The sequence below is a fragment of the Panthera leo genome, chromosome F2 (assembly GCF_018350215.1).
Source record: "Panthera leo isolate Ple1 chromosome F2, P.leo_Ple1_pat1.1, whole genome shotgun sequence".
Taxonomy (NCBI): Eukaryota; Metazoa; Chordata; class Mammalia; order Carnivora; family Felidae; genus Panthera; species Panthera leo.
The window spans coordinates 19,043,113-19,067,524 of record NC_056695.1 but is presented as its reverse complement, the minus strand read 5'-3'; the positions used below and the strand labels follow the sequence as shown (position 1 = coordinate 19,067,524).

Genomic DNA, 24,412 nt, shown 5'->3' with positions numbered 1-24,412 from the left:
TATCAAAGAGGAAGAAGAAATTCTGACGTCTTGAGGTAACTCAAACTCAAGAGAAGATTTTCCATGGGTGTTTGCTTTTAACATTAATTACAGCTGTGGTATCCAATGGTAGCCACTCATCATGTGGCTGCTGAATATTCGAAATGTGGCTAGTTCAAACTGAGATGTGACGTAAACTAAAATTCACAACTAACTTTGAAGACCTGGTATGAAAAAAATATCCCAATGATAATTTTAATATGGAATACAAGTTTAATGGATAACTTAGATACACTGGGCTAAATAAAAATATTTTATTAAAATTAACTTTACAGGTTTCTTTTTGCTTTATTGTAATGTGCCTGTTTGAAAATATAAAATGTAATGTGGCTCACATTACATTTCTGTTGGGCCATGCTCAGCTGGAGCATGTTACAGGATATTAGGGATAAGCAGTAATACACTTATAATATATGTGGTAGGCAGAATTCTAAGATGGTCCCCAAGGTACACAATTGTGTACTCCTTTCTCTTTGAGTCTGCATGGTGGGACTATAAATATGAATATGAAAGGATATCATTCTCATGATTTGGTTACTAACTGGTTCAGTGAGTAAATCAGAAGAGACATTATCTTGGATGGCCCTGACCTAGTCAAATGAGCCTTTTAAAAGAAGGCCAAGCTTCAGAGAGATGCTCCTCAGTGCATTCAAAGATGTAGTTGTGAACTACCCTTACCAGAAGATTACAAAGCAAGAACCTGAGAATGGCCTCTGTTTCTAAGAGCAATCCCCAGCCAATAGCCAATGAGAAAACAGAGATCTTAGTACTACAACAACAAGGACTAAATTTGGCCAATGACCTGAATGAGCGTAAAAAGAGACCCCGAAGCCTCAGGTGAGATCGCAGCACCAACCAGCACCTTAATTTCAGCTTGCCTAGACGCAGAGTAGAGGACTCAACTAACCTACGCCTGTACTCCCGAGCCACAGAAACTATAAGGTAGTAAATTGGTATTTTTTTAAAGCCACTAAGTTTGTGGTCATCTGTGATACGGTAATAGAAATATAATATCTAATATTTAATTAGCAATTATTATGTATCATAATCATAATTAATGATAATATTGCAATTTTACAGAAAAGGTAATTGAGACACAGAGAAGTTAAGAAATTTTCCCAGCATCATAAAACCAGTATCAGTGGGACTGGAATTAGAAAGAGTTCCACATACAGAAAAGACAAAATGATTAATGGGAATCATATCTCAGAGGACTGGGAAGGAAATGGGATCAAGATCATGGGTGGAAAGCTTAGCCTTAAACAAGAGGAACAACTCCTCCGTTGAGAAGGGCAGGATAGATGTGGATGTATTTTCGTATGCAGATGGGTAGAGGGGAACACATTTTACACATTTTACAGTTAAGTTTTTCTATGAAGCTGGAGGCAAGCTAATTGCTAAAACAGTGAGGCAGGGAATAAATATGGGTGTGAAGATTATTGTGTGGGTTTTTCATAGTTGCAGAAGAGTGGAGAAAGGGAGGGACTGACCAAGATAAGTAACAGTGCTGAAAACCAAGAATCTAGATGTAGGGTTCAGCTGGACCCTGCCATTTTTCCTTGGAGCTCTCAGCCTTACTGGTGAAGAACTGAAGACTGCAGCACTTACGCCAAGATGGGAATTTCACACAGAGACACAGCAGAAGAATGGAAACAACAGGGAACAAGAATATTGGTGACACAAGCCCATAGTTCAGTATGGGCAGGGGAAGCAAGAAAAAAAGATGAAAAAGAATGAAGTGCAAATATACTGCAGACACTCCAATGTGCTGAAGGTCACAATTCAGGAAGAACAAGAGTGAGGATAACAAAGAGCTAGAAAGAATGCAAGCAGGAGGAACCACAATCTGTAAGCCGTGAGTACATTTAACTTTGGAATATAAATTATAGATCATTAAAACAAAGACTTGTGAAAACTGGAGAGGTCTTAATGGTAATCCGGGATAAATTACTTCATTTTACAAAAGAGGAAATTTGAGGAAGCAGGCCAAATGATATACTCAAACCTGGGAGGCGCCTGGGTGACTCAGTCAGTTAAGTGCCCAACTCTTGATTTTGGCTCAGGTCATGACCTCACGATCTGTGAGAGATAGATCCCCGCGCCAGGCTCTGTGCTGACAGCGCAATGCCCACTTGGGATTCCCAAGAAAAATCAGTATGAATTAACTTTAGGATATGTATTTTATTTTCTTTATATCAATACCTATAGAAAAATGTTTATATCTATACTCACATTCATATCCATATCTACATATATACCCACATTAATATCCATATGCATATATAAATATTAAACAGAAGTATGACCGGTCACAAGCAAAGATAAGTAGGCCCCTGTTACGTTGGGGGTGGTTGTAAGTCCATTTTCCCTTCTCTCCATTAAAGAAGAATTACAATGAATAAAGGGATGATAGAAACTGTCTTTTAGAAAACCACAGTAATAATTGTTCTAGGCAAGAGTCACCAACTGATGCTGAAATTACTGGGTGAAAGTGTGAAAAAGAAACATGATATTTTCGAAGGCTTCATGTATCTTTCCTAAGATATTTATTAAGGCTTCATGTATCTTTCCTAAGATATTTATTAACTACAAAAAGGAACAGTATTAACTTTATAATGGTGAAAGCTGGTAGACACCACCTTAACCAACTGACTGAGGTTAGTATCACCAGTAGTATGATGATGGGCCCTAATATAATGCACTGAGAAGGATGCTGCCCTAAGGCCCTTCAATCACAGCTACTAAAAGAGATACATTATTTGGGAATGTGAAGGTCTTGTATCTTTGCAACTTCCCTATTCAAAAACAATTTTTCTCACTACTTGAAAGTCAGATGGAAACCAACACTTGAAGGAAAAGGCATGAGTCCAGGCTCTTGGAATATGAAAGTCAGGTTTGAAGAACATTTGGAAATGCGGCAAAAGGAGGGATCCAGGAACCAAAAATCCACTATGCCTACCATATCATGACTATGCAGCATTACAAGACACTGCAAGTTTTTCTAACACATCTACTTTTTAAGGGAATCATAACATAAAGAGAGTCACAGTTATTGACTGACTTTAAGATAAAGCATTACATTGAAAGGTTTGCAAAAAGCCAGGAAAAAAAAGCATGGTACAGTTGTTACTGAAACAAAATTCCCATTTGCAAACTGAAGAGAATACCTAGTCTTTCCTGTTATTATTTCAATCCTGTCAGGAGAGAGAGAGAGAGAGACTGAGGAAGAGAAAGAGAGAGACAGAGAGAGAATTGAAGCCTGGATAAGCTGACAGCTGCAGAGCTGAGATAATTCTATCATTTTGAGAGATATAAATGATTTTTTGCTGTCAGTCTGAGGTAAACAACAAATACTTCCAAAATATGTCACATCTTTTGGAAAGTACAACTGAGATAAAGCAAACCTTGCCAGAGAGAATTCTATCAGAAACTACAAAAATTAAGAGATCACTAAAAATTTTCAAACTTTCCTATCAACAGCTATGGCACTGGAGAGAAAGGTCCACAATAACATGACACCGAATAATCACTTTGACCATGCCTGGAAGAAAAAGTCCATTTCCTATGTCTTAGTAAATAAAACAATGCAAAACAATCATTAGAGATGGGAGATTAGGTTAGAGAAAGAGTTACCAACCTGAAGCTATTATAAAATCGAATAAGAATTAATGACATTCTGCTTCAGGAAGGTAAAGAACTAAGTTGGTGATTACATAGTTAAATAATGGGCATACAGACTGCTAAATAAACACCAGTAAATGGTAAAGCTGCATTTCTACTAATTTACACTGGTCATCTCAGGCAAACTAATAACTTAGTAGTTAGTCACATGTTGGGCCTAAGACAGAAAGTTTGTATTAAACCTCAGATATTGAAAATCACAAAAAGTCAGGTCATTCCAAGAAAGCAGCATTTTGTTCCAAAAGAGACTCAAAAACGCTTAAAGGGAGAGAAGAGCAATCCCTCCATATGTGAAGACCTGCTCTCTAACCCCACCCCCCACCACTACTGCCACAAAAATTAAAGCCCTCTTAAAATCATCAAGAGAAGCCAAAAGCAATTCTCCATCATATACATAGAAGCTGAACATTACACCTTATTTCTGGCTGAGCTACTGACTCACCTGATTGCTTCCTTGGCCCTGACTTTGTCCCAAGAATAATGTGCCATATCTGCACCTCTTCTGCTCTCCCACCAAGGACTGCCTTCTAGCCATTTCTGTTTCTCCAGATTTCCTTCAAGAATTAAATGAGTGCTGGGGCACCTGGGGCACCTGGGTTGCTCAGGTGGTTAAGCAAACGACTTCGGCTCAGGTCATGATTTCACAGTTTGTGAGTTCGAGTTGTGCATTGGGCTCTGTAATGACAGCTCAGAGCCTGGAGCCTGCTTTGGATTCTGTGTCTCCCTCTCTCTCTACCCATCTCTGGCTCATGCTCTCTCTGTCTCTCTCAAAAATGAACATTAAAAAATTTTTTTTTTTAAAAAAAGGATTAAATGAGTCCCCTGTTATAGCCCTCCAATAGCCTCTGATCACAGGACTCAGAAAAGGCCACACCCAAGTTTTCTTGAGACAGACCATAGCTTGAACCTTGATGTTTTTGTCATTCAACTGGGCAAACATGTAACTGAAAGGCAATCAAAGTCCTTTATTAAAACGTTTTTGGGGTGCCTAGATGGCTCAGTCAGTTAAGCGTCTGACTCTTGATTTTGTTCAGATAATGATCTTATGGTTCACGAGATGGAGTCTTGGATCAGGCTGTGCACTGAGACTGGAGCCTGCTTAGGTTTCTCTCTCTCCCTCTCTCTGCCCCTCTCCAGTGTGCACTCTCCCTCTTTCCCTCAAAATAAATAAACATTTTTAAAAAAAGGTTTTAGGGGCGCTTGGGTGGTTCAGTTGGTTGAGTGTCCAACTCAATTTTGGCTCAAATCATGATCGCAAGGTCATGGAATCGAGCCCCGCATCAGGCTCTGCGCTGAGCATGAAGCCATTTTAAGATTCTCTCTCTCTCCTCCTCTGCCCCTTTCCTCTGCTTGTGCTCTCTCTCTCTAAAAACATAAAAATAAAATCAAATAAAAAAGCTTTAGGGACAGGCCAAATGTTTTCCTACAAATTAACAATGATATAACAAATGTCTATAAGGCAATTAATCATATTTTAAAGAACAAAAATACTATATCTGTGCCATAATTGGGCACATTCTTCAATCATCTTTCTTTTAATTCATGTTTTTAGATAAATTGAGACTATAAAGAGCCACAGGCTCTGCCCAAAGGGGTAAGATTTATGCATATTAATATAAACCTTTGACATATTAATAGAATAAGACTTACTTCATGAACATATTATAGTAATAAGCCAAATTCACTTTATCATTATTTCTTCCAAAGCCAAAGGTAAGGTCTTCTTAAATCACAAGCAGAGAATTTCTACTAATAGCAAAATTATAAGATCCTATGCAATGGGAAAAAGACGGTCTCTTCAACAAATGGTGTTGGGAAAACTAGACAGCAACACGCAAAAGAATGAAAGTGGCCCGCTTTCTTACCCCATACACAAACATAAATTCAAAATGGATTAAAGACCTAAATGTGAGCCCCCAAACCATAAAAACCCTAGAAGACAGTACAGGCAGTAACTTCTCTGACATCGGCCTTAGCAAAGTTTTTCTAGATAGGCCCTCTGAGGCAAGAGAAACAAAAGCAAAAATAAACTGTTGGTAATACGTCAAAATAAAAAGCCTCTGCACAGCAAAGGAAATAACCAACAAAACTAAAAGGCAACCTATAGAATGGGAGAAAATATGTGCAACTGACATACCAAAATATATAAAAAACTTATACAACTAAACCCACTAAAAACAAAGAATTGAAAATGGGCAGAAGACAAGAAGAGACATTTCTCCAAAGACATCCGGATGGCCAACAAACATATGAAAAGGTGCTCAACATCACTCATCATCAGGGAAATGCAAATCAAAACTACAAGGGGATATCACTTCACACCTGTCAGAATGGCTACAATAAGAAGTGGAAGAAACAACAAGTGTCGTTGAGGATGCGGAGAAAAGGGGACCCTTGTGTACTGTTGGCGGGAATGCAAACTGGTGGAGCCACTGTGGAAAACAGTATGCGGGTTCCGCCAAAATTAAAAACAGAATTCTGATAATGATCCAGTAATCCCACTATTGAGTGTTTACCCAAAGAGCACGAAAACACGAATTCAAGAGATATATGAATCCCCATGTTTATGGCTGCATTGTTTACTATAGCCAAATTATAGATGTAGCCCAAGTGTCCATCAACAGATGAATGGATAAAGAAGATGGTGTGTGTGTGTGTGTGTGTGTGTATATATATATATATATATATACACACACACACACATATATATACAATGAAATATTATTCAGTTATAAAAAAGAATGAAATCTTGCCATTTGCAACAACATGGATGGATCTAGAGAATATAATGCTGAGATAAATCAGAGAAAGACAAATACCATATGATTTCACTCATATGTGTAATTTAAGAAACAAATGAACAAAGGAAAAAAGAGAGAAACAAACCAAGATATAGATTCTTCTTAATTATAGAGAACAAGCTGATGGTTACCAAGGGGAGGTAGGAGGGGGCTAAATTAGGTGATGGGGATTGAAAAGTACACATATCATGATGAACTCCGAGTAAAAGTACTGTTCAATCACTACACTGTACACCTGAAACTAATATAACACTGTATGTTAATTATACTGAAATTAAAATTTTAAAAATTAATTTAAAATTTATAAGACCCTATGATAAGGCAAATTAACTTGTGATGTGGGTTCACTGCACAAAAAATCCAAAAAAGGCTCTAGTGAGCTATGAACTAAGAGGTATGAAAAAAAACTCAATCTCTATATGTAAAATTATAATACAAAATGTAATGTGTAAATACATATAATTACATACAATATACAAATGCATATATATTCCATACACATATTATTTCTCCCCAAACATACCAAGGGACAATTTTAATTTTTTTAACTCCCTGTGCTATGCGTTTTATTCCCATGACTTATTCATTCCCTAAATGAAAGCCTGTATTTCCCACTCCTCTTCACCCAATTTGCTCATCCCCCCAGGCAATTTTAACTTTGATATAAGTCATGAAGCTGGTACAACTGTGCTATGTAAAGAAACATACAGATTCTAAAATAGAATCCACTAGAATGTGCTAGTATCCTATCTTCTATTTAAGAATTTTTAATATTCCATATGGCAGAAGAAAATTTTAGTAAGATCATAGCATTAGTGGGCTTCTAAAGGCACCTAATTTTAAAATTGAGAGATATTTAAGAACCCGAGGAAGGCAGGAATCCTTTGAACCCACTACTACTAAAACCACAAGGTATAAATGTATATCTACATATATAGAAAGCATTTATCAAATCAAAATATTTGATTGCCTATTCTCATGACAGTAATATTTTAAAGTTTTTTACTTGAAATATGTAATTTTAAACTTTCACACCTATCAAAAGGAGACAGACCATGTCTTCCTACTCTGGAGACGAGAGAACCAAGGCTCACTGGAGGTTTAATGATTTACCTGGGGTTATTCATAAGTGGCAGAGCAAAACCTCTAACCTAGGCCTTGGATTACAGAATGATTTTTTTTTAAATATGTTGCTAGGTTCTGAAAGGATTCTAAGAAGAATCTGCCCCGTTGCTACCCTGAGAGATTTAGAGACATCAAAAACTCATGAAATCAAATGGTATGTTTACTAATTAGGATGACATAAAACAATGAGGTTCAAAAGAGAAGAATGAGTAAGACCATTACATGTGCAGCTGACTTGGGTAACAGAGACCTTGTAGAGACTGGAGTCAAACAGCAAGGGCAAGAGACAGGGTGGGGTGGAGTGTCTACAGCTCCTCCTACTCTATATGCCAATCTTCCCAGGAATGTGTGTAAATTGCAAGATCAATCCTCATTTCCAATCTCACACACACTATCACAAGCTCTCATGTAATTATAATGAGGATGTTGGAAATGGGTTACTGGAAATTGGAATAAATATTTCTACTTTAATACTGGTTAGGAATTTCAATTATAATCAAGTAAATGAACTTACTTCGAGAAAGATTCTCAAGGGCTTTTCCCAGCTTCTTGCTCTCTTGAAGGATGTGGTTCAATTCATCAAAATCACGGCTTTCTGGTTTAATTCGCCAGTTCCACTTAGGATGATCTACTGACCTTGGCACTATGTTTTAAAAAAAATGATTACTCCATAAGCATGCTACATAATGATAAAAACTTACTATTCATCATCATGTGAGAGATTGTGTCAAGATCAATGTACAGAATAAAAATGTTTGTTTTGGATATGGTTTTCTTATGGGCAAACAGAGGGAAGTTACAAAGCTGGGTTTTAAGAAATGTTTTCACTGAACTAGTAAAGGAAAGTATGACAATATTTAAGAAAAAAAAAAGAAAATTCGGGTACTAATTTAAAACCAATAATTTCTATAATTTAGGGAAAATATACAAGCAAAGTATGTTTCAGCAGCTTAAAAAATAATTACTAACTTCCTCATTAGCAATTAGTAAATATTTTTAAGAAATTTTACTATCTTCTGATAAAACAGAAGACTGAACACATCTAGCTTTACTTCCCCCAAATTCTTACTAAAATTAGATTAAAGATTTTTTTGTCAAATAATTAGTTGAACAAGAAGAGAAGACATTGTTAGACAAGAGATAGCAAATCTTTTTTGGAAGATGCAAAACAAACTGAGGAGTGGTAACTGGATTCAGCAAAGTAGAGAATACTGAAATCTAATGCCACGGAGAGATGCCCAAAAAGGTGAACATTTCATAACAGTTAACACTAAAGCATCAATCAAGGAAGACAAATGCCAAGGTAATAGGATATAAAAACTTGTTTTTCAGATTGGAAGGATCCATTAAATGTCCAGAACAATTCAAGACATCAATTCAATTCAATTCAAGGCAAAATGTTATAACTGGGGCAGTAAAGAAAGATCTTGAAAAGCTTTCAGAGACAGAAATAGCAAATCAAACTCTCATCAGACTCCTCAATAGCCACTCTTGCCCTAGAAGACACAGGAGAAATTCCTTCACATTTCCAACTGAAAATTAATTCTTAGAGTTTGTGAGGATTCAAACCATTTATCTTCCAATCCTTTTTTCAGAAAGTTCGTAGTAGAGATTCTCTAACAAAATGAATGAATAAACCCCAAAGTGGAAAGACTTAGGATTCAGGAAATAGGTGACCCTCCCTAAGAGAAAGGAAAAGAGAATCTTCAGGATAGCAGAGAAGGATGGTCTCAGAAGACAGTTGAGAAAAAGGCTCAAAACTAAGAAACCAAAATTTGAGCAAGAGCACACAGGGCTGTAAAAGAGAGGTCTCTACTTTTTTTTATGGAATAAAATATAAAATATAAAATAAAATAAGATCAAAGTTAGGATTACTTGATGAATTTGATCATACTGAGTATTCAGTACTTTAAGGCAAGGCTTGAGGAAGGATTAGTGAGGAATACACAGAAAACAAAGCAAATACAAAAATAAAACAATTACTAGTTCTAGAAAGAAATTAATAGTTGGACATCGATGTCTCTGTTGGAATAAAGACTAATTAATATAGCCATAATAATATCGATGTGGAGTATATATTCAACATTTGAAATATCTGCATGTTTGTATTCGGGGGATGAGGTGGGCCTGAGGTCTGAAGTCACAAAATCTTACAAGGAGGTCAAAAGCTGATGCCTCAAATTTAAAAAGTAAAAGGGAACTGTGCAAGTAACTTGTATGTTTTGATATGTAAACTTGTGTAGCTCTGAAACATCTGAAAGAATTCAAAGTGGTTCCATGTTAGAAGCCTGTAATAGCACTTTTCAAACCATGTATATTTTCGTTTTGATTAAAATAAAATGAAATAATTTTTTTTTTAATTTTTTTTTTTTAACGTTTATTTATTTTTGAGAGAGAGACAGAGCATGAACAGGGGAGGTCAGTGAGAGAGGGAGACACAAAATCTGAAACAGGCTCCAGGCTCTGAGTAGTAAGCACAGAGCCCGACGCGGGGCTCGAACCCACATACCGCGAGATCATGACCTGAGCCGAAGTCGGACGCTTAACCGACTGAGCCACCCAGGAGCCCCAAATGAAATAATTTTTAAAATATTTATATGGTAATGTTACAGCAAAGGTAATCTCAGACTTCTGAAATACTTTTCCTACTACCTTTTAAAAAAGTAATCTGAAATATTTACTATACTAAAAATATACTGACCCTCTGACCCAGTGATCTTATGTCTGGTAAATTATCATGAAGAAATGAGAACACCTACACTTATGTATGTATGTACAAGGTTGTTTACTTTATCAGAAATTGCAAGATATTCATTTATTTCAGTGAAGAGTTTGTGGTGGCACAACTCTGTAAACAATCTAACTGTCCTTCCACAGGGGAATAAATAAATTATGGCACATTCACAGCATGCTACGGCATGTATTCATTAAAAAGCATAACTTAGATCTAAGTTTAACATGAAAATACATCCACAGTATATTCTAAAATAATAAAAACAAATTGCTCAAGAATGTGTATAGTCTAAAACCAGTTTTATAAAGCAAATCAACTCACACATATTTTATACGCTAGTCTGTACAAAGAAAAGGATATAAAAGATGCAAACTATTTCAAAGGGTATGAAAATATATAAATTATTTTTGAGGAAGTAGGATCTGAGGGGACTCACAGAAGAAAGAAGGATTAACATTTAAAATTTTACTAAGTTTTTTTAATATAAAACTCCTTTATTTCCCTCTACTCTAAAAGATTTAATTTGTTTTTATAGACTATTAAATATAGGGTTACTGTTGCTTTGAATGTGATATAATGCTGTAACAGGCAAGGAAGCTGCTCCAAGCAGCTAACATTTTTAAAAGAATATTATACTCAAAAAGCTCTAAACCAATTAAACATGCTTGAGAATATGAGTGAGTAGATATATATAAATACAGCTCAATGTTACTGCTAAAATGAACATGACATTCATTAGGATTAACAGCCAGAATTATCAGATAAAAAGTTAGGCTTCAACTCTTACCTTTTCTTCATTTTGTTAGTAACACATACTTACATTAAGTAACATTTGAATGACAAAATTCCTTACATGATTTGGATTCTGATGACGGTGGGGAAATATTAGACACAGCAAGGTCACTTTTTGACTTTTTAGGCTTCTTTGCATTTAATTGCCAAGGCTTATCATAGCTTCTGAAATCCCTTCTTGTTCCTTTATGTTCTGTTAAAACAAACAAAATATATATTCGTGTCTGTATACATACACTCAATACTAAGTGTTTTCAAGTTTGATCAAAAACTAAACCATGAAGTCATTAGATATACCTCGCAAAAGTTATAGGTCATCTCACATCAAAACTAATGCAAATGTTCAAAAATATTTCTTGTTTAAATTTTAGTTTTGAATTTGATATGATTCAATTTGTATATTGATATGATTAAGATCATGCTAAACTTTGAAAGGCTTCTGGAAACACTCTTTAAGGCATAGATTACCAATACTTAAAATAACATTCTTTAAATGGGTATTATGGAATAAAGCACTGTATTCTAAAGTAAATAAAAACAACTAAACATTTAAGTAAGTTTTACTCATCTGATTTTACCCTATCCATTATTCACTAAGATACATTAAACCACCAACAGTCACCCACATTTCTTCTCTAGCATCAGTCATTTTTTCCACTTCTCTATTCAAGAAAGTAATTCAGCCAATTTTGTTGAAAGTCACAGCTCCCCTTCAAAGGTGGTCCAAGTCATACCAATTCCCAAATTAAATGATATTTCCAAGAGTTCACCCCTCTTGACATCTTTGCAAAGCATTTCATATTTTTAGACATACCTATCTTTATGGAATATTTTTTTTTCTTATTCTCAGGGCACGACATTCTCCTCATCTCCATATCCCCTATGTCACTACTCCTACTCTGTCTCATTCACTGCTTCTCCATCTTCTTTCATCTATGTGATCTTCCTTAGAGTTTAGAGTTTCCTTCTACTTTCCTGTTTAAATATATAAGTTGTCAAATCATCTTAGCTTTATGAATGACTCATCAATATTTCTCTAGCCACCCACTTGTAAATACCAACTAGACATCATGAAACATTATATGGATTCCTCAAATTTATATTTTAAGGTTTTACTAAACTAGTTGTTACCTAATTTTTCCACCTCCAATATGCCATTGAATACCAAAAGAAGCAAAGACATTTTAAAACTCTAGGAACAGAAATACTGGTCTGTGGTCTGTCAGAACACAGATGTATTTCCACAGATATGAATAAGACAAAAGATAAGAAAATCAGAAGGAAATTGGAAGATTTCTAGGCATCCATGATACTTCCCCTTACATCTATTTCTGTCATTCAATGAGAATTTGTCTTTCTGTGTACATCCTAGGACCATATCTTCTTTTTTTTTTAATATTTATTTATTTATTTAGAGAGCATGAGATGGGGAGGAGCAGAGAGGGAGGGAGAGAGAAAATCCCAAGCAGGCTCCATGCTGAGAAGCAGCTGAAGCTGGGCTCAGTCTCACAAATGGTGAGATCATGACCTGAGCCGAAATCAAGAGTCAGACACTTAACCGACTGAGTCACTGAGGCACCGTGGAATGTAGTATCTTCTAATGCAATATGGCTAAAGGAAAAAGGATCCTGGTCATAAAATACATAATTTTATTATACAAAGAAAAAGGTTAAAAAGAACAAAGGAGGAATGACACATTAGATTTTGTGGCTTTTTTACTTTTCCACTACAGACAAGGAGAAAAATCCACATTAACATAAATAATCTAGTAATGATACTATTCTTATTTCATCAGTTGAAAAACAAGATGAAACATAAAGTTACTCATGAGTGTAGCAGAGACCCATAGAATTCAACTGATAATGGAAATTTTAGTAGCAGTCATGATTTGTTCTGTCGCTCTAAAATTTTTGAAAAGAAGTAGGGGGACCCGAAGTTCCCTCGTCCCTCAAACAACAGCAGTATTGAAGCCAGAAGACTTGGAATTCCAGGAATCCGTGCTACAGAGTGACAGAAACATCTCCAGGGACCCATGAGGACAACTTGGCAAGCCACAGGTGTGTGATTGTGAATTGGGAGAGATAAAATGGGCAGAGTAGGCATGGAGCGGAGGGATCCCCTTCCGTGGGGAGACAAAAGGAAGAGAAAGAGAGGCTTGGAAGTATAGGATTGTATTTGGACAAAAGAAAAACCATGAACTGAGGAATAGAAAAAATGGAGAAAGAACCAACTTCTAACTCATCCCAGGGTTGCGGGGCTTTCTCCAGACTGGGGCCTGCTGCCTTGTACACCCGCCTGGGAAGGAGGGGAGCCAGCCCGGAGCTTGGTAGTGAGCTCAGAGGCACACTGGGAGAGAGCAGTCCCCTACCCTGAGTGCTGTGAGAAGAAGGTATAGAGACATTCCAAGGACAAAAGACCCTGCAGACACCAGCCAGTCAGAGGTTCTTTGTTGGCTGGCTGGTGGAGTGGCACTACCCCAGAACCAGGGTGGGCGGAATAGGACCCTTTAAGACATCAGGGTTTGAATCCCAGCCAAGCACCTGGGCGGCACAGGAGACTGTGGAGTGGGACAAACTGGCCCGCTCACACCCGCACGGCACTGTGAGGGCAGCCTGAACAGAGTGGTTTGGGACACCGGTCTGGGGAGAAGAGACTGGGATGTCTCCATTTTTTCTACCCATCCCCAACAAGGTGGGGCTTCAGGGAATAGAAAACGGGCCCACAGTAGATGTGGCACCCACTGATACCAAACCACGTCCCTCAGTGCCTGGTAACTGCATATCTAACAAAGGAAGATTGACACTGACCGAACCAGAAGGCCCTTCCTCCAGACCAGGGCAGCCACCAGTTCCAAGACACCATCAGATATTGGTCCAGTGGTTTTGCATTTTCTGAATTGATTCTTGGTCAATTCTTATTTTCTATATATATTTTTTCTTCCTTTTCTTCCTCTTATTTCTTCCCTTCTCTATTCTGGTTGTTGCTTGTTTAAGTAGACATTTTTAATCTATTCTTTTTGCATCTCTTCTGTGTTTCCTTCTTTATTTTCCTCTCTCTCTCTCTCTCTCTCTCTATGGATTAAGCTGTATAGTTTCTCTGATTCTCTGCCTGATCATTTATCCTTTTTTTTTTTCCTGCCCCTGTCATTTCTTTCTTTCTATGGGATAAGGCTTCTTCCACCACCATCCCCCTTTTTAAAATTTCTTCCAGAGTTACTTCAATGAACAAATCAAATCACACCTCATAGAAGGTCCAAACCACCACTATGACTGGGGAGATAAAGCAACCAGAGTCACAACAACAGACAGCATACAACACACTCCAAAAACACCTCCTGAAGGGCCAGGCCCTGGAGAGGGTATAACCCCTTTTTAATGCTCACAGTAGTACTCACAGGTGCAGGACACATAACAAGCTATTAAAACATATAAGAGACAGAAAACTAGCCAAAATGACAAAATGGAAGAATTCTCCTCAAAAGAAATTCCAGAAAGAAATGACAGCTAGAGAATTGTTCAAAACAGATATAAACAATATATCTGATCAAGAATTTAGAATAATAGCCATAAGATTAATAGCTGGGCTTGAAAAAAGCATAGAAGATAGCAGAGAATCTATTGCTGCAGAGATTAAGGAACTATGAAATAGTCACAACAAATTAAGAAATGTTGTAAATGAGGTGCAAAATAAATGATGCAGTGGCAGCAAGGATGGAGGAAGCAGAAGTGAGAATAAGTGAAATAGAAGATAAAATTATGGAAAATGATGAAGCCAAGAAAAAGATAAGAAAATACTAGACCACGAAGGGAGAATTAGAGAACTAAGTGATTCAATGAAATTTAATAATACCTGTATCATAGGAGTTCCAGAAGAAGAAGAAGAAGAGAGAGAAAGGGGCAGAAGGTTTGAAATGAACTAATTGAACAAATTACAGCTGAAAATTTCCCCAATCTGGGGAAGGAACCAGACATCTAAACCCAGGAGGCACAGAGAACTCCTTTCAGATTTAACAAGAATAGGTCTTCACCATGGCATATCATAGTGAACCTGGAAAAATACAAAGATAAAGAGAGAATTCTGAAAGCTGCTAGGGACAAACAGGACTTAACCTACAAGGGTAGACACATAAGGGTAGTAGAAGACCTGTCCACTGAAACTTGTCAGGCCAAAAGGGAATGGCAGGAAATACTCAATGCACTGAATAGGAAAAATATGCAGCAAAAATCCTTTATCCAGCAAGGCTCTCACTCAGAATAGAAGGAGAGATAAAGGCTTTCCCAGACAAACAAAAACTGAAGGAGTTCATGACCACTAAACCACCCCTGCAAGAGATCCTAAGGGGGACTCTGTGAGTGGAATGCTGAAAAGACTACAAAGGGCCAGAGACATCACCACAAGCATAAAACCTACAGATAACACAATGACACTAAATCCATATTTATCAATAACTCTGAATGCAAATGGGCTAAATGCCCCAATCAAAAGACACGGGGTATCAGAATGGATAAAAAACAAAACAAAACAAGATCCATCTATATGCTCTCTACAAGAGACTCATTTTAGACCTAAGGACTGAAGGTGAGGGGATGGAAAACCATCTATCATGCTACTGGGAGTCAAAAGAAAGCTGGAGTAGCCATACTTTTTTCAGACAAACTAGATTTTAAGCTAAAGGTTGTAATGAGAGATGAAGAAGGGTATTATATCATAATTATGGGGTCTATCAATCAAAAAGAGCTAACAATTGTAAATGTTTATGCCCCCAACTTGAACAAACCCAAATCAATTAATTACAAATATAAGCAGTCCTACTGATAAGAATACAGTAATTGCAGGGGACTTTAATACTTCACTGACAACATTGGACAGATCATCTAGGCATAAAATCAATAAATAAACAAGGGCCCTGAATGATACACTGGACCAGATGGACTTGACAGATATATTCAGAACTTCTCATCCAAAAGCAGCAGAATACACATTCTTCTCGAGTGCAGATGGAACATTCTCCAAGAAATCACATACTGGGTCACAAAACAGCCTTCAATAAATACAAAAGAATTGAGATCATACCATGCATATTTTCAAATCACAATGCTATGAAATGTGAAATCAACCACAAGAAAAATTTTGGAAAACCTCCAAATGCATGGAAGTTAAAGGACATCTTACTAAAAAGAATGAATGGGTCAACCAGGAAATTAAAGAAGAAATTAAAAATATATATGGAAACAAATGAAAATGAAAACATGACAGTCCAAGCCCTCTGAGATGCAGCAAAGGCAGTCCTAAGAGGAAAATACATTATTATCCAGGCCTATCTCAAGAAACAAGAAAAATCCCAAATACAAAATTTAACCACATACCTAAAGGAACTAGAAGCAGAACAGCGAAGAAACCCCAAAGCCAACAGAAGATAAATAATAAATATTAGAGCAGAAATAAACAATATAGAATTCAAAAAAAAAAAAAAAAAAAAACAGATCAATGAATCTAAGAGTTGGTTTTTTGAAAAAATAAACGAGGGTGCTAAACCCCTTGCCAACCTTCTCAAAGAGAAAAGAAAGAGAACCCAAATAGATAAAACCACCAATGGAAAGAGGAGAGATCACAATCAATACCACAGGAATACAATTATTAGAGAATACTATGAAAAATTATATGTCAACAAACTGGACAACCTGGAAGAAATGGACAAATTCCTAGACACCCACACAATACAAAAACTCAAGCGGGAAGAAATAGAAAATTTGAACATACCCATAACCAGCGAAGCAATTGAATCAGTTATCAAAAGTCTCCCAACAAATAAGAGTCCAGGACCAGATGGCTTACCAGGTAGTTCTACCAGACATTTAAAGCAGAGTTAATGCCTATCCTTCTCAAGCTGTTCCAACAAGATAGAAATGGAAGGAAAGCTTCCAAAATCATTCTTTTTTTTTATGTTTATTTATTTTTGAGAGAGAGACAGAGAGAGAGCAGGGAAGGGGCAGAAAGAGAGGGAGACACAGAATCAGAAGTAGGCTCCAGGCTCTGAGCTATTAGCACAGAGCCCAAAGCAGAGCTTGACCTCAGACCATGAGATCATGACCTGAGTTGAAGTCAGGTGCTTAACCAACTGAGCCACCCAGGCACCCCTGGACTCACTCTATGAAGCCAGCATTCCCTTGATTCCCAAACTAGAGACCTCACTAAAAAGGAGAATTACAGACCAATATCCCTGATGAACATGGATGCAAAAATTCTCAACAAGATACTAGCAAATTGAATTCAACAGTATATTAAAAGAATTATTCACCATGATCAAGTGGGATTCATTCCCGGGCTGCAGGGCTGGTTCAACATTCACAAATCAATCAATTGGATACACAACATTAATAGAAGGATAAGAACCATATGATCCTGTCAATAGATAAAAACAAAAGCATTTGACAAAATACAGCATCCTTCTTTAATAAAAACCCTCAAGAAAGTTGGGATAGAAGGAACATACCTCAACATCATAAAAGCCATATATGAAAAGCCCACAGCTAATATCATCCTCAATGGGGAAAAACTGAGAGCTTGCCCCCTGAGATCAGGAACACGACAGGGATGTCCACTCTCACCACTGTTGTGTAACATAGTGTTGGAAATCCTAGCATCAGCAATCAGATAACAAAATGAAATGAAAGGCATCCAAATAGGCAAAGAAAAAGTTAAACTTTCACTTTTTCACAGACAACATGATACTCTCCATGGAAAACCTGAAAGACTCCACGAAAAAGCTGCTAGAACTGATACATGAATTCAGCAAAGTCTCAGAATACAAAATTAATGTACATAAATCAGTTGCATCTCTACACACCAATAATGAAGGAACAGAAAGAGAAATCAAGAAATTGATCCCATTTACAACTGCACTAAGAACCATAAAATACCTAGGAATAAACCTAACCAAAGATGTAAAAGATATGTATGCTGAAAACTATAAAAAACTTATGAAAGAAATTAAAGAAGACACAAAGAAATGGAAAAATATTCCATGCTCACGGATTGAAAGAACAAATATTGTTAAAATGTCAATACTACCCAAAGCAACTTACACTTTCAATGCAATCCCAATCAAAATGGTACCGGCATTCTTCTCAAAGCCAGAACAAACAATCCTAAAATCTGTATGGAACCACAAAAGACCCTGAAGAGTCAAACTAATGTTGAAAAAAGAGAACCAAAGCAGGAGGCATAATAATCTCAGACTTTAGCTCCTACTACAAAGCTGTAATCATCAAGACAGTATGGTATTGGCACAGAAAGACACATAGACCAATGGAATAAGATAGAGAACCTAGAATTGGACCCAAAAATGTATGGCCAACTAATCTTTGACAAAGCAGGAAAGAGTATTCAATGGAACAATGACAGTCTCTTTAGCAAATGGTGCTGGGAGAACTGGACAGCAACATTAAAAAGAATGAAACTGGACCACTTTCTTACACTATACACAAAAATAAATTCAAAATGGATGAAAGAGTTAAATGTGAGATGGGAAACTGTCAAAACCCTAGAGAAGACCACAGGCAACAACCTCTTTGACCTCAGCCACAGCAATTTCTTACTTGACACATCTCCAAAGGCAAGGGAAATAAAAGCAAAAATGAACTATTGGGACCTCACCAAGATAAAAAGTGTCTGCACAGCGAAGGAAACAATCAGCAAAACTAAAAGGCAACTGACAGAATGGGAGAAGATATTTGCAAATGACATATCAGATAAAGGGTTAGTATCCAAAATCTATAGAGATCTTACCAAACTCCACACCTGAAAAACAAAGAATCCAGTGAAGACATGGGCAGAAGACATAAATAGACACTTTTCCAAAGAAGACATCCAGATGGCCAACAGACACATGAAAAGATGCTCAACATCACTCATCATCAGGGAAATACAAATCAAAACCACACTGAGATACCACCTCACACTGGTCAAGAGTGGCTAAAATTGACAACTCAGGAAACCACATATGTTGGCAAGGATGTGGAGAAAAGGAACCCTCTTGCACTTTTGGTAGGAATACAAACTGGTGCAGCTGCTCTGGAAAACAGTGTGGAGGTTCCTCAAAAAATTAAAAATACAATTACCCTATGACCCAGCAATAGCATTACTAGGAATTTATCCAAAGGGTACAGGAGTACCTCTTCTTAGGGGCACACGTACCCCAATGTTTACAGTAGCACTGTCAACAGCCAAATTATGGAAAGAGCCCAAATGTCCATCAACTAATGAAAGGATAAAAGAGATATCATTTATATATACAATGGAATACTACTTGTCAATGAGAAAGAATGAAACCCTGCCATTTGCAACAATGTGGATGGAACTGGAGGGAATTATGCTAATTGAAGTAAGTCAGTCAGAGAAAGACAGATCTCATATATTTTCATTCATATGTGGAACTTGAGAAACTTAACAGATGATAGGGGAAGGGGGAAAAAAACAGTTTCAAACAGGGAGGGAGGCAAGCCATAAGAAACTCTTAAATACAGAGAACAAACTTTGGGGGGGCGGGAGAGTGGGGGAGAGGGGAAAATGGGTGATGGGCACTGAGGTGGGCACTTGCTAGGATGAGCACTGGGTGTTTATGTAAACAATGAATCATGGGAATCTACTCCTGAAGCCAAGAGCACAGTGTATACACTGTATATTAGCTAACTTGATAATAAATTATACTTTTAAAAAATAAATAAAATCCAGAATTGCGATACCTCCAAAAAAGAAATCTTAGAAAAGATTTACTATGAAAAAACCTTAAAATTTTAGAATGTGATTAATTTGCCTTCTCAATAAAAATAAAAGAAAATGGATTGTATGAAACAAAAAGAAATGTAAGAGGTGATAGGTTAACCAACCAACCTACAATAAAATATAACCTCAGACAGAAATGGATAAAGAAGATAAGGAAATTCTGACAATAAACCAAAATGCAATACCACCATTTAAATTTGTTTTCAAAGCCAGAAAGAGAAAACTGATACTGCAGAAAATTGAGTCAGTGACAGAGAGAGCACACTTTGCCAAATTTCCCTAGAAGTCGGTCAATAAAAAAAGGCAAATATAATGTGAAATGAAATGGGAGGAATGAAGAACAGTAAAGCAAACTCAATTTACACATAGTTGATTTTCCTGAAGAAAAAATAAAAAACAAATATAACAGAAGCAATATCTAAGTACACAAGAGGAAAATAGTTTTAGGCTGAAGACTTAGATTTGCTGATTGAAAAGAGTCACTGAATATAAGAAAAAAAATTTTAACAAGATAATCATCTAGATATAGACCCAGGAAAACTTGTCAATATCACAAATAAAGAAAAAAAACCATAAGTATTTAAGAAAAATAATTAGAATACGAAAAAGAAATAAAAATAAAGCAGGTTTCTAGTTTCTCCTCAACAATACTAAATGACAGACTTTTAGATGATGCTGTGTCCCACATTGCTAGATATATTTAAAGGCAATAAAAGGACAACTTCAGATATTTTCAAAAGGTATTATACCAATATACCTTGAATATTAACATATTTTCTTGCTAATTAGAAGATGCACCAGAAGAAAACAATTCAAAACTGCAGTCAAGATGTAAACTGGCATTACTTATTGTCACCTAAATTATAACGTCACCACTTATATTCATATCCAAGAATTATCCTATGCTTTACTTCTCCCTCCTGTCATACTCTTTCTCTCTAAAATTTTTCCTTTTCACCTTCTGGGGCATACATTCCATGGTAAACAAACATTTCTCTATCCTCATGTCTGAAGAGACACCTCACTCTTTCCCCAAGAGCACTCCCTCCTCTGCAGCTTCCTGGAATGGAGGGCTCGTTGTCCCATGTGGTACCCACCAAAGATTGGGTTCTCCTGGCCCAACAATGTTAAGTGGGAAGTCCCTTCTCTTTTGCAGTATATGCTGCCTGCTTACGCTATTCAGTACTCTTCATTGTTACCATCTTTCTGCTCCTGATTACTCCACAGCCCGACTTAAGACCTTGGCACAGTCTCCCTTAACTTTTCAACAACTTGAATGAAACTCTGGCTTCATCTTCTTAATCCTCAGATAAATCATGCATGAAGTCCCATACTTCCTTGTCCTCCCTAACTCTAAAAAGCTTCACTTCCCTAATAACTAAGACACCCCAAAACTAAAGCTACCAACAGGACATTCTCATCATCGGGACTCATTCCACCTGTTTTTTTATCTCAAATATCACAATCCCCTGTCCTTCTACATCTCTCATATTTTCACTGCACCTACACTGCACCAGCCTTCTAAAGGTCTTTAGCTCTCTGATCTGCTTTTTTTGTCTAATTCTTTTCCTATCTTTGCTCACTACCTTCTCATACCAGACCTTGTGCTTCAATCACTTGCATAAATTGCTCCCAAATGTCCTCAATTGCTGTGCTAAACTGTTATTTTGCCCTCCGCCCTTGCCGTGCCACAACCACAATTCTCAATCAGTCCCTCCAACTGTCTGCCCTGTTTGCTTCCCACTACTTCTGGGCACTGTTGGAGAAATAGCACAACCGTGCTAATGGTTTCTATGTTTAACTCATGTCTTCAACTTCAGAGAGGCCCCAGAACTGCCTCATAATCTTTTTTTTTCCTTTTGTCAATTCTTGTTTCCTTTTCCTTGGTGATTTTACACAATTGGCATCACTCACTCTAATCTCCCCTATCCAATACCCAATCCTATTGTCCTCAGCAAACAATCTCACTTCTTTTTTTTAAATTTTTTAAATTATTATAATTTTTTTAAATTTACATCCAAGTTAGTTAGCATATAGTGCAACAATGATCTTAGGAGTAGATTTCTTAATGCCCCTTACCCATTTAGCCCATCCCCCCTCCCAAAACCCCGCCAGTAACCCTCTGTTTTTTCTCCATATTTAAGAGTCTCTTATGTTTTGTCCCCCTCCCTGTTCTTATATTATTTTTGCTTCTCTTCCCTTATGTTCATCTGTTTTGTATCTTAAAGTCCTCATATGAGTGAAGTCATATGATATTTGTCTTTCTCTGACTAATTTCGCTTACCATAATACCCTCTAGTTCCATCCATGTAGTTGCAAATGGCAAGATTTCATTCTTTTTGATTGCTGAGTAATACTTCCATCAAACAATCTCACTTCTTAATAAAAAGACAACATTTTAGGCATCAGATGTAATCCCACACTTGCTTCCCCCAGTCCATCTCCTACTTTACCTACAAATTTGACCACAATTTCTTCCATTGGTTATCATAACTTGCATCATACTGAATGCCACTCTGTAAGTCCTGCCTTGACCTGTCCCCAGAGTTTTAGACTCATATCTAACTGCTTGCTGGAAATACCTACTAAAATGCCCCATGGGAAACTCAAAGTGATCAATAGGAAGTGGACTTATTATTGTCCTTCATAAATTTACTCCTCTGTTCCCATCTTGCTTTGTGAAATATGCACGTATGACATTACCCAAGTCAGTACATTGGGGGTTAAAAAAATCTCCTCCCCTCCTTCACCCTCTCCAAGCAGTACTTGTGCTGGTCAGAGTTCTAAGATGACTCCCATTATCTTTGCCCCTGACATTATGCCCTATATAATTCCCTCCCCTTAAGTGTAGTAGATAGGACCTCTGACTTGCTTCAAACCAACAGAATATGGTAAAGATGATAGGATGTCAATGCTATGATTATGCTATATATGCTCAGTAGACTTGAATAAGAGAAAGTCCCTTGCTGATTTTAAGGAAGTCAGCTTCCATGATGTGAAAGCCACATGGCAAAGAACCGTGAATTGCATCTATGAGTTGAGAGCAACCCCGGGCTAAAATCCAGCAAGAAAATGGAAACCTCAGTCATACAGCCACAAGTAAATTAATGCTGCCAACAGTCTGAATGAATTTGGAAGCCAGATCTTTCTTATTTCAACCTCCAGATGAGAATGCAACCAGGCCAATATCTTAATTTCCAGCCTTGTGAGGTTAGACAGAGGATCTAGTTGCTCCAGGTATGGACTTCTGATCCACGGAAAGTATGAGTTCCTAAATGTGTGATGATTAAAACTGCAGAGTTTAACATACTACTATCTCTCCAGATACTACAATTTATAAATGTGGGCTGATACGACCTCACTGGGCTCGTAAGTTTCATATGGTCTGCCTTTACATGATGAGTGCCAACTTTGCACCTACAAACCAAAGTTCATGCCTATATACCCATGCTACTTAAAATCTAAACCCAAGAAAGTGAGGCCAGGAAAAAGCAAGATTCTCTCTTTTATATGCCAAAAGTTCATATCCTAGTTTCCTATATAATGCAGATACTTCTGTATGGATAACTGATACCAGAGAGCTCTACATTTTTCAGAGGATACCCTATTCCCTACCTACTTGAGTGTGGCTTTGAAACATGGTCTCAAGAAGGTACCAGTATGAGAATATAGCCAAAGAAGACCAAAATCATTTCATGGGATCTCATAGAGCATGAAAAGGATGAGAGAAGTGAAGAAGATGTCATTCCAGGAAAACATGTGGAGTCGTATCAAACAGATTTCCATGGGAATTAGGCAAGGAGTTGCCTACTGATGCAGCAGGCATAGGGGATTTGGTTTCATAAGTAAATGGCAAACCAACAAGCCAGTACGTAGAAGAAAAAAAGTGTCGGACACATTCTATAAGCAAAGATCAAAGTCAAATCTACCCAGTTCTCTCAGTCAGTGCTTATTGGGGAGATGAGGCTATTGCAGACTTGGTAAGGTTGGTTCCCCAACGACCGGAGTAAATGAATCCACGTAAGGGTGAACTTACTACATAAGATAACAAAGGGCGCCACGGGAAATAGAGAATAATCGTTAGTTTGGACAAAGTGAAAGATAACTTCGTAAAAATCTTTGTTTACCTTTCTACAGATAAGCTATAAGCACTGAATTCAAATTCTTTATGAAAAGAAAATAAAGTTAGTTTGAATTAATATGGAATGAAACCTTTTTGTGCAAATCTGAAGCTTCTATTAAAATGGAATATACAGATTCTCATATCTTGAAGCATGATACATAGCATAATATATAACAATATGTTCAAATTCAAGAGTATCTTATGGAAAATTATTATTTTTTTATTTAAGTATTATTAACATACAGGGTTGTAGTAGTTTCAGGTGTTCAATATAATGATTCAACAATTCTATACATTACTTAGTGGTCATCAAGATAAATGTACTCTTGATCC

The 24,412-nt window shown here is 37.0% G+C and overlaps 1 protein-coding gene across 1 annotated transcript in view; it reads right to left on the bottom strand.

Moving 5' to 3' along the window:
- CF2H8orf34 (chromosome F2 C8orf34 homolog) overlaps positions 1-24,412 on the bottom strand; it is a 401,924-nt gene that overhangs the window by 296,312 nt on the left and 81,200 nt on the right. Inside the window, 2 exon segments of the mRNA XM_042924126.1 lie at positions 8,161-8,289; positions 11,234-11,365. Coding sequence (XP_042780060.1) covers positions 8,161-8,289; positions 11,234-11,365 — 261 coding nt within the window.